Source organism: Populus alba, chromosome 19, assembly GCF_005239225.2.
Source record: "Populus alba chromosome 19, ASM523922v2, whole genome shotgun sequence".
NCBI classification, from domain to species: Eukaryota; Viridiplantae; Streptophyta; class Magnoliopsida; order Malpighiales; family Salicaceae; genus Populus; species Populus alba.
In genome coordinates, this window is record NC_133302.1 from 3765814 (window position 1) to 3780350 (window position 14537).

At 37.3% G+C, this 14537-nt stretch overlaps 1 protein-coding gene and 2 long non-coding RNA genes across 3 annotated transcripts; all 3 read right to left on the reverse strand.

Annotated features, from left to right (window-relative positions):
• Positions 1 to 2845: 2845 nt before the first annotated feature.
• Positions 2846 to 6065, reverse strand: LOC118052613 (probable LRR receptor-like serine/threonine-protein kinase At1g07650). Its single transcript, XM_035063606.2, has 8 exons — positions 5754 to 6065; positions 5490 to 5685; positions 5207 to 5347; positions 4682 to 4800; positions 4344 to 4554; positions 3975 to 4212; positions 3568 to 3718; positions 2846 to 3340 (listed from the first exon to the last, which is right to left on the reverse strand). The coding sequence occupies exons 1-8, from the start codon at positions 5943 to 5945 to the stop codon at positions 2954 to 2956; spliced, it is 1635 nt and encodes a 544-aa protein (XP_034919497.2). The 5' UTR covers positions 5946 to 6065; the 3' UTR covers positions 2846 to 2953.
• A 1618-nt stretch (positions 6066 to 7683) lies between these two features.
• Positions 7684 to 8096, reverse strand: LOC140955134 (uncharacterized). Its single transcript, XR_012168902.1, has 3 exons — positions 8015 to 8096; positions 7859 to 7930; positions 7684 to 7733 (listed from the first exon to the last, which is right to left on the reverse strand). It is a non-coding gene; the product is annotated as an uncharacterized lncRNA (long non-coding RNA).
• A 261-nt stretch (positions 8097 to 8357) lies between these two features.
• LOC140955133 (uncharacterized) lies at positions 8358 to 13123 on the reverse strand. Its single transcript, XR_012168901.1, has 4 exons — positions 12975 to 13123; positions 12806 to 12877; positions 8529 to 8600; positions 8358 to 8413 (listed from the first exon to the last, which is right to left on the reverse strand). It is a non-coding gene; the product is annotated as an uncharacterized lncRNA (long non-coding RNA).
• Between the last annotated feature and the right edge of the window lie 1414 nt (positions 13124 to 14537).

The window sequence follows — 14537 nt, forward strand, 5'->3', positions numbered from 1 at the left end:
TCCTTTACTGCTTTTCAATTCAAACTTCAGTTCAATCCCCCACCCTCAGCTTGAGGGGGCATATTATAGAATGTATAGCATGTATATATCTGCACAGAAAATTAATATAGGATTATTTCAACGTTGTAATCCTACAGTTACTACCGTGTTCTACCACGTATATATAAATAGGAAGGTTGGCTAAAGCACAACCTAACACATTCTATTATTCTCAACTCCCATTATTATATTTTTTATATCTTATTTTTTATTGTAAGTTATTAAATGTTTATATTTAATGCTCTATATGTTAGATAAACTTCAAAAAAAAAAAACATTAACAAGTGATTTTCAATTTATTATTTATAGTATAGTAAAAAAAAAAAAACCTTTTCAATTTATCTTCTATAACACTGTCAAAAAACACTTTAAAATAAACTATTTTCTACAAATAAAGGAGTCCTTAGTATTTTTAGGTAATTGGCCATGTTTCCAAATTTAGTATCTAAAGAATGTAATGCAATACTCTGGTATCGATGGAGGGTGGTTGAAGCTAACATCAACATTCCAAATTTATCGATAATGCATCTGATGAGGTCTGTGATCCCTTTCAATTTAATCCGAATTGATAGAGATTTGCTTTTAATAAACGAAATTGGGTAAAGGTTGGTTCTGATATTGAGGTGCTAGTTCCATTTATGAACTTTGCTGATGCATCTCCAATGAAGTATGATGATTTATTGCCCAAGATTCTTTCATGCCTTACCTTTCTCTTTTATATTTCACTATCACACCTTGCATATAAAGTTTAAATTTTGGAATTTGATTCAAACCTCTTTTGGGTTTAGTAATTTGTTGTAACCCTAGTAGTAGTGTTAGTCTGTTAAAATAGCATGTGGTCATTAGACAGTGAGAATATAATAAACATGTAGCTTTGTATTTTTTATTTTACAAATACAAGAATTCACTTCATAATTATTGGCTTGGTGTGAATTGGTGGCAGCGAATTATTTTTGTTGGGACCAGCATTTGGCCTTGCTACTGTATCTGTATGCTAAGAATTTACAACTTCTGACTTAGATATTTTATCAACCATCATACATGCATCAATTTCTGTCAGTCTACATATTCACCACGATGAAGCTTGTCTAATTCTCTTTCAATCAAATGTTCATATGCCCAGTTAGAAAGTAGAACTTCTTCCTCTGGTTTTGATACGTTAGTTTCCATATTTCTTCTGCTAAAGACGATCTTTAAGATCACAACTCCATAACTATAAACATCTTCTTCAAGTGCTAATCTTATTCCATTCAGGTACCATATAACCTAGCCAGTGCCCCTCTAGCTATCGTCAAGGTTCTTGTTTTATTAGTAACTAACAATTTTAATTGCTTGCCCAAAATACAAAACAACAAAGAGCTAAAGGAGGATTTTGTCTGGAATGGATTCGCAGTCCAGACGAGTGTTTTATCAGGTTAACCGATCATATGGTAAATCAATTCTTGTGGATAGAATGGCCCGAAGGAGATAGCCTTGAATGCAACCGTGTGAAATGAATGCTTTGTTTGCTAACAGTAGGAACTTTAGTACAGGTCCTGCCGTCCTAGACCCGCCTTCGAAGTCTAAGAGCGTGTTTGGCAGTGTGGTAATGATTGCTTTTTAAATAGCTTTTCGTGTCGAAATACATGTCAATGATATTTTTTTATTTTTTAAAAATTATTTTTGACATCAACACATCAAAACGATCCAAAAGGTACAAACCGCACTCAATTTTAGCAAAAAAAAAATTGAAATTTATCCAAACGCAGATTGAAATGCAGAGCCAAACGGTGTCTAAATCAATCCTTAGTATCACTGTCTAACTTTTTTCTTTTTTGTCAGGGGTGACGTCTAAATTAAACCCTAATATCACTGTTTAACCCTATTTTATTTTTGTCAGGGATGTTTTTATTGTCAAGGATGTTTGTAAGTTTGATAGAAATTATTTTTAAAAATAAATTTTATTAAAAAATATATTATAATAATATTTCAAAAAATAAATTTCCACAAAAGTAATGAAAAACAGGTTATATTCTAACCCAGAGACCCCTTAGTATAGTTTTTCACAAAAGTCTCTTGGAGAGGATAAAGAAAAGAAATAAAAAAAAGGAAATGGTGAAAAAAGTTGAGGAATATTTTAGTTGTTTCATCGACATATGAATTATGTGTTGACCTGCAATATAAAATATAAATTATGAAAAAGTTAGGATAAAATATTGCCTAAGTAATTTTTTTTAATAAAAAAATTTAAAGAGTTATGCTGCTTCGCAACTTTAAAAAATAAAAATAAAAATAAATAATTTAAAAAATTGTAATTGTATTAAAGAATCATATTAATTTAATAATTTAAATTGTTATGTGAGATTTTAAAATATAATTATATATTATTAATTTTAATTTTTTTACTTTGTTAAAACGAGTATAATTACTCGTTTAAAGGGATAGAGCAACCCTTTATTTTAAGATTGCGTTGGTAAAAATAATGCTACCCATTGAATTTTGGACTCTGTTGTTTCCATTAAAATAATTAAAATTCAATAAGTTATATTAATGGAATATCACGACAGCTTTGATAATTATTTTGTAGGGGGTAAAAAATATTATGATTGCACTAATTTTTATCTTTTTTAAAAAGAGAACCTTCAGATTTCGCATGATTTATTTTATTTTTTATTCAGTTTATTTCACGAAATTAAATATCGATCCACCAACAGTGAAGGTAGTGTTTATTTTTACAATCAAACAATATTTTAATATATTTTTAAATAAAATATACAAAACACTATAATACACCAAACCTATGACTTCTGTCAAGTCATATACAGCTTATTTGAAGATATTTATTTAATTCTACACAAAGTGAAACTCATTTCAGCTGTAAGATTGTGACTCTGAGAAGACTATTAATGGGCATCCGTACATGTTAGGATCATTATTAATGATCAGGATACAGATCCTGGGCTGATGAAGATGAAGGACCATCCCATGTTCTATCTGATGAACGCACGAGGGACCGAGTTTCGTCGATACTCAGGACTGAAGATTGATCAGAGTTGCCTTGGAAACTCTGAGAGTTGCCTCGGAAGCTCTTAAACCTCAATGAATCGCCAAATGTACTTGGATCCACGACTAATTCCTGAACATCACCCTTTCCTTCAAGCATTCTTACTATGGCAGACATTGTAGGTCTAAGTGCGGGAGATTGAATTGTGCATAGCAGTGCTACTTTAATCATCCTAGCTGCTTCTTTCTTCTTGAAGGCAGACCCTAATCTTGGATCAACAAGCTCCATTATGTCTCCATTTTGTTGTAAACTCAGCGCCTGAAATAAACCACAAGGCAAAAGTAAACAGACATGTAGCTGTTTTACTGTCTCATGTTCGAGGAGTCCGTTCTTGATTAGATGAGACAACTTTAGCAGTGAATTAATGTTAAGGTGGTTCTCAGAAGTATTCTGTCTTCGAAGATGTCAGGCTTGAAGCAGCCTGACCTAGTCTGCTTTGGAGCTTAAGTTGCCTGCAAGGAGTAAATGGATATGACACAACTTACCCAATCTAGGAGGCATACGAAACTTTCATTATGTTGGAAGCTCATGTTGCTCATCCCAGCAACAATTTCCAGTGCGACAATACCGAAACTGTAAACATCTGCCTTGTAGGTCAAGCGACCATATAAAGCATATTCTGGTGCCATGTATCCCCTGCACAGAAAGAATAACACCACAACCTTAGCAAAAACAGTAAACAATGCTAAATTTGGAGCAACTCACTTGTAATGGTACTGACTTTTCAGGAATTATACCCATCTGTATCATAATTATTGTATTATAATTGGTCTACAGGAGCAGTCACATATCAGTTTTGTTTAACCGAATGACTTGAAAAAGAATGGCTGCAGCACTTCTAAGACTATGTGAAAAGGCTAGCTGGATAGGAAATGAGATAACAGAAACTCACATTGTTCCAGCAACTCTGGTGGAGATATGGGTGTTGTCCTCCTCGTCAAGCTTTGCCATGCCAAAATCAGATATTTTGGCATTCATGTTCCCGTCAAGGAGAACATTGGTAGTTTTTATGTCTCTGTGAACAATTTTGAGTGTGGACTCCTCGTGCAGGAAAGCTAGACCTTTTGCTATATCAACACAAATCCTCTGCCTTGTAGGCCAGTCTAGATTTAGTTGGCCCTCCTTTTTGCCTGTAATCAGCATGCACAGCCCAACCAATCAAATTTTTTACCTTAATTCTTTCTATATGCCATTCAATGTCCTTTTGTTTCTTAAATCAACTTATAAAAGCTACTACTTCAAGGAAATGAGCATAGCCTACCGTACAAAACATGCGCAAGGCTATTGTTTTCCATGTATTCATAAACCAGTAGTAGTTGCTTCCCATTGATGCAACATCCATACAATCTAACAAGATTTGGGTGTTGCAAAGCAGAAATCATGCCTATTTCGTTCACAAATTCACGATTTCCTTGCTTTGATTTTGCTGATAGCTGCTTAACTGCTATTATAGTACCATCTGATAGTACTCCCTGGAATGAGAATCATTTTAGAGAAATGAGGAAATCGATTCATTTAGGTCAATCTTCCATGGTATGGAATGGAAGGAAAAAGAAAGTAATCAATAAGTAGCTAGATGAAAGAGAAGGCTGTCATTACTTTGTAGACAACGCCAAAACCACCTTCTCCAAGTTTGTTTGCTGGATCAAAGTCATTTGTTGCAGCTTTGATTTGTTTGAAGGTAAAGATACCAGTTACCAGATCTAGCCCAACAAGTTCTGCCCAAGGAACAAGGAGGATAAGTTGTGCCACACAAATGATTCATAAGAGAAAATCTAACTTGTAAAAAACATGTCACTTATGGTGATAAGACCTCAGCCTTCCACATTTGTATGACGATGAGAGACTAAAATGATACGGTTCAGATCTTAGATGTGCCAAATTCTCATCCCTGACAGCTTAACATGAGCCATATTCCAAGTTGAAAAGGACAAGCGTGTGACAAAAAACCATTATATCATGAACAAACAATTTCACATAATCATCACGGTGAAAGGGAAGAAAACATGTGCTTGTTCACAATCATAGAGTACACAATCTTGAGGTTGGGAATTCTCATTGTTGAAAGCATGTGGTAGTAGGCACACTAGAATTCACAAATCAAACTAATGTTCATAACAGTACCTTGATCCCTTGATTTCCTTCCTCCCAGATAACCTTTCCACCAAAGCACGGATAGAAGTATGAAAACGAGGAACAACAGCAACACCACAGACCCAGCCACAATGAGCTTCTTCCTCTTGCCTTTCGTAGGAGGCTTGAATTCTATGTAGAAATAGGAGCAGTAAAAGCAATTAATGTTAGATTGTAGAGTTATTCACTACTATGCCACTTCATTACATGCCAACATGCTCCATGTAGTATTGAATATTATATTAAAATTTACAATATAAGAGGTATGACTTACCTGATTCTATATCAATGGGCGATATTAGTGGACCGTATATTCCAATTTTCGGTGACGTTGTTGTCCCTTTCCCAGCCCAATGAAGGCGGATCTCTAAAGCTGTATCTATAACTTTCGCTGTAGAATTATGAATGTATACCTTATCTACCCCTTGGGCTGCCTTTTCAATATCAAAATCCTTCAACACAATTCTGTCCTGCAAGAACAATTCTTCAGTCAATTCATTTCCAATTAAATAAGGAATTAATATGTGATCTTTAATACCTGAATATAAACATCAAATATCCGTCTTCCAAGACTATAGAAGGATCTGTTGTCCCTCATTACTATTTCAGCAAAGTGAAGCTTCACATTGTAATTCCCATTAACAAGACAACGCACGTGGTATGTGAGAGACAAAGGAGTGAGGCGAGCTTTTGTGTACAGTTGAGAGTTGTTCATTCTTAGTATGGACATATTTTGTGCTATGTAGTCGTCTTCTGAAGGTTCAACTTCCCAGACATGTCCTGTGATACTTATTTGCCAAACCTCTCTTTTGGGTACATATTTTGTTGCGCCTCCTGGCTCATCATCTGCTTCATAGATGGTATTTCCAACGGTGGTTTCTGATCCACCACAATTTATGTGCACCGAGTATTGATCTATACGGAATTGTCAAAATGTTTACTGTCATCAATATGAGCATTTGGAAAACAAGAAATAAATTTCACTTACATTGGCACATCCAACTGAATATAAAACGTCATAGATGCTGAACAAGAAACTCGCATAAGTTTTTACTCCATGGAAAAAACAGCAGCTAACATTTTCTCTTCTTCTTGTTCTTCTTATTTCTGAATATTCAAGGTGGCTTTAAATGGTCTTATCTTAATCTAATTATGAAGAAAACTAATCAACGAACTATATCCTAACAGCACCAAAACTCTAACAAATCATTGGTCTTAATATTGAAGAGTTTTAACAATATCAGAACTCTTGCAAACTCTAATTCCTATGAACATAAGTACAAAACAAGAGGAGCACATGTATCATAAATTTGATGCAGAAGCATGAGTACCTTTTGAACAATAATCACTGAGGCACTCGACAGGCTTCCTGGACAGATTGGTGAGAGAGAACCATCAGCTTATCTTAAAAATGAAGTGAAAAGGAGAAGAAAATGAAAAGATATCTGTCTTAAGAGTTTAATGAAGTAGAAGCTTACGAGTTGTTCCCTCCCCAAGAACTTTTGAACAAATTTCTGGAGAACCAACTCAGAAGTTTTTTATAAGTTATGAAGTGAAAGCATATAAACAGCAAGCTCAATTAAAGGAAAGACAAGCAAAAGGAAGTCAATCTTACAGTGTTTCTTTACAATTAGTTGGCGTAGTGATTTCAGTGAAATTGTTGTAAGAAAGATCAAATTCACTGCATGCAAAGATAGCTTCTTTCAACATTGAGACAACTTTGCACAGATTTTTAGAATTTTTATTACAAAGTTATAGATAGTAACTTGAAAGATATTGCAATTGGAAATAGTTTGTTTATCCATACATATCTGTACTGAAATCAATAAATTATGGGAATGATTGTCTGTTTATCTGTTGCCCATCAGTATAGTTCTTCAAAAGCTAGGATTACTTTTATGGCCACAGACAGATTAATCCTACAAAATTATATAAATAATGGCCTAGATCTCTTCTTTTTTTTATGCTCTCACAGACAAGGAAAAACTGGAAGTGCCAGTAAAAGTTGATCATTTCAGTCATTCGTATGACAAGGGAGAGAAGATGGACTAAGCATAATTCTCAATATAATATGTATGCATTAAAATTATGTTCATAAAGGTACAAATGTCCTAGGAAAGAATAATAAATACATTATGAAATTTCTAACGTAATTCAAATAGAAATTAAGAAAAATAACTTACGTGCGAGTATTTCTGCTCTGGATCCAGGGCGGGATAGGTCCAGAAAGCATGTTCCTTGTAACATAACTATGCAATAATAAAAAATTATCATTCGGTTGAGCATCTAACCATGATTACTAAAAAATTTTGAAGCTTAGATGATGGCTTGGGACAATAAGCTTATCATATGACTACTTATATGCTGTTTACAGCACAGTGGAGGCTGCTCATGCACCATAAGACACAGTAGCTAGCCATCCTCATGAATCTAGAATACTTACATTATCTCCAAGCTTTTTTTTAGATCATTATAATCTGCTGGAAGATCTCCTTTCAATCTGTTGAAACTGAGATCCCTGCAACCAAAACAAAAGGTGCATGTTCTTAATTCTACGTTATGGAAGTTCAGAAAAAAGTACAAATAATAGCTAAATTAGCAATCTAAGGTCGGCAGCTCTAAGTATGCGTGAAATTCACATACAAAACTTTCAGTTGTTTCATTTCAGTCAAGTATCTGGGAAAAGATCCTGACAAGTTGCAGCTGCTTAACATCCTGCAGCATACGTTTAATTCATGTAAGCTAATACTGCATTGTAAATATCCTGATATGAGAGCATCAACAGAGAGAATAACTCACAAATAGGTCATGTTTTGCATAGATTTTAGTTTTGGAAACTCTGAACCATCTCCAAGTAAGTCACTGATTCTTCTGGAAAACATCAACCATAAATAAATGTGAGACTTTCATGTTTTTATAGTTGATGATTTTTCATTAACTATGACCCAGGAACACAGCTTACAACTTAGTTAGATTGTTCAAGAGAGAAATGTTTAAAGGAATGGGCCCTGAGAAACCACCGGCCTGGATCTCTCTGTTAATGTAAAATAAAAAAGTCGATTAAGGTTCTGCTTCTAGAGCTGCAGTGATAAGATTGAATATTTGTGGTGGAAAAGAAGCACATACAATATAGCAAGCTGTTTCCAGCTTTGAATAAAATCCGGTATTCTTCCAATGAAGTTATTACTGCTAAGCCTACTGCACTTACCCAACACAAAGACAGTCAAGAATTTAGAGACTCAAGAGATGCTTCTCTGGTATCAAATTCTATATCCAATAACATAACATAACTATACAAGCTATAAGAACCTACAGCTCCTTTAATTTCGTCAAATTAGAGAGAGCCAGGGGTAGCTCTCCAGTCAAATTGTTGGCACTAAGATTGCTGCAATAACTGTTGAATAATTAAACTCAATCCAGAAGGTTCCAGTCAAGGAAGGCAACCAGCCACCAGCCACCGACCACCGACCAGCCGCCAGCCACCAGCCGCAGCCGCCAGCCGCCTTCACACCGCCGGTCAACAGCCGCCTTCACACCTGGAACAGTAGATTTTCGTATTCTTAATTTATGTATAAATAGGGTGCTCAGTTATGTTATTTTGTGTGGAGAGAATTGAGAGAAACACTAGAAAGAGAATAGAGAGAGAGGGCGTGTATTGTTGTTAAGCTTTTATTTTGTGTTATTTGTAAGCTTCGGATTTTGTAATAAAACCAGTGTGTTTTATCCCCTCTGAGTGTTTCAAAGCCACCACCAGTGGCTCCTCCCACCAACAATTGGTATCAGAGCCCCGTTCGTCGGAAAACAGAAGTGTTTTGGGGTATATCCGAATTTTCAAAATTGTCAAAAACAAGTTTTGATCATTCCACAGTGTAGAGCTCATCAAGACGAACTCACTTCCGCAAAAATCAGCCAAATCGGAGTTCGGGGTAGCCCACACGCGCCTCCTGAATATTCAGCCAGATCGCCCACGCGCATCCCACGCGCCCCGAGGTTGAAGACGACTGACGTGCACGCGCGCCATATTCAAGCCAAGCCGAGCCGTTCACGCCGAGTCCAAGCCGCGCCTCAAGCCGAGTCCAAGCCGAGCACCAGCCGCGCCGCGCCGAGCCGCGTTTCCAGCCGCGCCGAGCGAGAGAATATTCCCCCGAATATTCCCAGAATATTCCACAGAATATTCCCGGTTCAACCCAGCGAACCGCCCGCCGTACAGAAGTGATTTTTTGACCGGTTCACCCATTTTCGGACCCGCTTTCAACAAAGTCAGACCGGTTCCCTACTATTTGGACCATTCCGGATCGATCTACAGTGTCCGTTTGGCCAAATTCGGCTTCCAAAGAGGTGATATAGTCATTCCAAAAGCAAAATGACTACAGAAGGTACACATACACTCATCCCGAAGCTGACTAAAGACAACTATGATAGTTGGTGCATCAGATTGAAGGCATTTCTTGGGTCACAAGAGTGTTTGGATATTGTACAAACTGGTTATGATGAACCAGAGTCCAAAGAAAGAGAAGATGCTTTACAAGAGGCACAGAAGCAAGCCTTGAAAGTCAACAGAAAGAAGGACAACAAAGCCAAGACCATCATCTACCAAGGTCTTGATGAAGATACATTCGAGATCATAGCTTCCGCTGAAACATCACATGATATATGGGAGGCTCTCCAACAGAAATACAAAGGTGCTGACAGAATCAAGAAGATTCGTCTTCAATCTTTGCGAGGTGAATTTGAGTTATTGCAAATGAAGTCCTCGGAGTCTATTTCTGATTATCACACAAGGATTATGGTGATAGTCAACCAGATGAGGAGAAATGGAGAAGCCATCATCGATGCTCGAATTACTGAGAAAATTTTGAGATCCCTAGATCCAAAATTTGATTTTGTTGTTGTCGCAATTGAAGAGTCCAAAGATGTGGACAAGTTGACGGTTGATGAGCTTATGAGTTCTTTGCAAGCTCATGAGCAGAAGATTGTAAAGCGAAATGGAGATAAGGCAATTGAGCATGCCTTACAAGCAAAACTGTCTCTCAAGGACAGATATGAGCAAGGGGAGACTTCATCAAGTGGCTACACCACTCAAGGAGGAAGTCAACAATCTAGAGGAGGATTCCAGAGATTCCAAGGAAGAGGTTCTTGGAATACAAGCTTTAGAGGAAGAGGTGGTAGAAACACCACCAGAGGAGGCCGAGGACAACAAGCATTCACTCCCAGAGGAAGAGGAGGCGGTTACAATAACCGTGACAAGAGGAATATCAAATGTTATAGTTGCAATCAATTTGGGCACTATAGCACTGAATGCAGAAGAAAAGCTCCGTTGGAGATACGTGAGCAAGCCAACTATGTAGAGAAGGATGACAGAGAAGAAACTGCATTTCTTGTCCAACAAGGACTTGATAAGAAAAAGGAGGACATATGGTATCTAGATACTGGAGCCAGCAATCACATGTGCGGCTACCGAGAGTTATTTAGTAATCTAGATGAGACCAAGCAAGGTCTAGTTACTTTTGGAGATACCACAAAGGTTCCATTCAAAGGTAAAGGCAACATCCCAGTCAAGATGAAGAATGGCGATTCCAGCTACATCGCCGATGTCTATTATGTCCCAGCCATAAAACAGAACCTAATCAGCTTAGGTCAACTTTTGGAGAGAGGCTATACTTTTTACTCGGAGAATTGTCATCTGGCAATTAGAGACAACATTTGGAGATTAATGGCCTACGTGAAAATGTCCAAGAACAGGATGTTTCCTTTGAACATCCAGTATGACGCAGCAAGGTGTTTGAGTGCCATCACCAACAGTGAAGAATGGCTTTGGCACCTGAGGCTTGGACATCTGAATTTCACGAGTTTGAAGATGCTAGCAAGCAAGAAGATGGTCAAAGGTTTGCCTCACATTGATCATCCAGATGAAGTCTGTGAGAGTTGTGTCCTCAGCAAACATCACAGATCCAGTTTTGCCAAAGAAGTCAACTGGAGAGCAAAGAGGCCACTGGAGTTAGTACACACAGATGTGTGTGGCCCAATCACGCCTATGTCGACTGGACAAAATAGATACTTCCTCACTTTTACTGATGATTTTAGTAGAAAGACATGGATATACTTTCTGAAGAGGAAGTCAGAAGTATTCAATTGTTTTAAAGACTTTAAAGCAATTGTGGAGAAGCAAACTGGTTATACTATCAGAACAGTGAGATCTGATCAAGGAGGAGAATATACAGCCAATTACTTTGAAGCCTATTGTACACAACAAGGCATCAGACATCAAACAACGCCAGCTTATACACCACAGCTGAATGGTGTAGCAGAAAGGAAGAATCGCACGATTCTTGACATGGCTAGAAGTTTGCTCAAAGCAAAGAAGCTGCCCAAGCAATACTGGGCTGAAGCTGTATCATGTGCAGTGTATCTGTTGAATCGCTGCCCAACCAGAAGTTTGCAAGGAGTCACTCCAGAAGAAGCATGGAGTGGTCACAAACCAAGTGTTACTCATCTACGAGTCTTTGGTTGTGTGGCATATGCAAAGATCCCAGATGCAAGAAGGAGAAAGCTCGATGATAAGAGCGAGAAATGCATCTTTGTCGGATATGGTGAAAGAAGGATGGGATACAGGCTATATAATCCCATCACGAAGAAGGTGATTACAAGTAGAGATGTTATCTTTGAAGAAGATAAATCTTGGGAATGGAATGGTGATCAAGAAGCAGTCAAATGGATTAACATGGATTTGATCCTTGAAGGTGAAGAAGTACCAACAGTACTTGTCGAAGAACCAATTGTGCCAGCAGCTGAACCACAAAGTCCGGTACACAGTTTTCCTGTATTCAACAGGAGGAACACACCAGGAGCATCATCATCAACACCACCATCAGCATCCTCGTCAGAAGGACCAAGAAGGATGCGGAATCTTGAAGAGTTGTACGATACCACTCAGGTTATGGAAGATACAACTCTATTTTGTTTCCATGCAGATAAGGACCCACCAGAAAAGAAGAAAGCAATAAGTGTCAAAAGGGTCTACAAGCAGAGAGAAGGCATTGAAGAGAGAAGTGTTCATGCTTGGCATGATATCTCTCGATTGAGTTTAAAGGGGAGATTTGTTGAATAATTAAACTCAATCCAGAAGGTTCCAGTCAAGGAAGGCAACCAGCCACCAGCCACCGACCACCGACCAGCCGCCAGCCACCAGCCGCAGCCGCCAGCCGCCTTCACACCGCCGGTCAACAGCCGCCTTCACACCTGGAACAGTAGATTTTCGTATTCTGAATTTATGTATAAATAGGGTGCTCAGTTATGTTATTTTGTGTGGAGAGAATTGAGAGAAACACTAGAAAGAGAATAGAGAGAGAGGGCGTGTATTGTTGTTAAGCTTTTATTTTGTGTTATTTGTAAGCTTCGGATTTTGTAATAAAACCAGTGTGTTTTATCCCCTCTGAGTGTTTCAAAGCCACCACCAGTGGCTCCTCCCACCAACAATAACAAATGAGAGAAAAATTTGATGTCAGCTTTCTGTAATGGTATTCGCCACATGAAATTTAGCATTCAATAACCAGGTATGTATCTCCAAGATAAAAGACTGAACAAACTGACATATTCTCCAGGTTAACCAAGTTTCCAAGCTCGGGGGGAACTATTCCAGAAAACATATTATTTTGAATGTTCCTGCATGAGTGTGAACCGTCAGTATTGGAATTGTCTAAACATTTGAACAGCTTTAGGATAAAAAAGAACGATAGAATGACAAATACAAAATGCATACAAGCCTCTAAGTGTGATAATCTTTCCCAGATAGCTAGGAATTGGTCCAGTTAAGCGGTTAACAGCAATAGACCTGCAGCGTATGCAACCTATTAATACAGTAAGAGTAAGCAATTCATTGGCTAGAAAATTAAGAAAATGTAGTGTTTTCTTACAATATTTCCAGCTTTGTATTAGCCCATTCCGGTGGTATGTTACCACTCAGGTAGTTCGCCCACAGATCGCTGCAACGTATATAGAATCTCTAATTGAATTGAATAATATGTTCAAAAATCATAATTGCTAAAATTTAAAAACACTACTTACAGATTCGTAAGGTAAGGTAGTTTCACAATAGATTTTGGGAGACTGCCAGCAAGATCCTGCCCTTTGAGAGATCTGTTTCACAAGAACACTTGGACCCATCAATTCCTCATTAAAAAGTCAAAAATCCAAACTTCAAATATAAAGCATAAACTTCAAGTATAAAAAATCACCTTTCATAAAGAAAGAAAATACAAAATAATAGACCATAGACCTGAAAAATCTTTTGACATCTAACAATACTAAGCATAAACTTCTCAAAAGTGAAATTCTTCTCTTAGGATAAAGATCTTTCCTTTGCAATTCACTACATCCTTGCAATGGTCATTATTCATTTATACTTCTTAGAAAAAATTCCACTGTGCACAATTTCATCTGAATTTCCCAAAATCATCTCAATCTTGTTTCACCCATGAACTAAACCAATAATTTCAGATACATTTACACACTAATTCTCAAGGGTTTTGACCTTGTAGCTCAATGCCATTATAAATTTGGAAAACAAAACAAAAATGAAGGTGGTGTTAAACATCTTGTCTCATTGGAAAACAAAGATACCTTCTTGTTCCTCATTTTCAAACAAAAATGCTAAAAATTTAATCAATTAAAAAGGGAAAACATTCACTCAAACATAAACAAAACAAGCATGGACTATTAAGAGAAGTTGAAACGTACATGGAAACAATGTGGCACACACCCCCAAATGAGCAATTGCAAACAACTTTATTATCAAACATTGGCCTTTGAGATGAAGTTGGTGTTACCCAGCTTGTCTCATTGCTGCAAGGATCCACGTTATGATTCCAGTCTTTTTTCCCCACTTGCGTTGCTATTTCAAGCAAAGCATCCACTGCCAAAAAAAAAAAAATACAGCTTCAAATCTTGGGGTGGTAAAACATTGAAAGGTATCTTTACCAAATTAAACATACACATGGTACCTTCATCTTGAGCAAGAAGCCCTGCTTCTGCCTCCAGCTTGATTGCTCCCATGCAAAACATTAGTATCATCAGCATATGTAAGATGAATGTCGTCATCCTCAAAATATCAGAAACTGCAGCCACAATGTTCTTTCTCTATAAGTAAAGAACTTTGAACTCTCTCCTTGATGACCTTCATGGACTGTCCAAAGAGGACATTTAATACTCAGAATATGGAAATGACTTCACTAATAACTAGTTAGTGGCCCACTGGGAGGAGCTTTTGGTCATTGTAAATAGACTAATCTTGACTCTGAGAGTCAACATGGCAGCTAGCTTACGT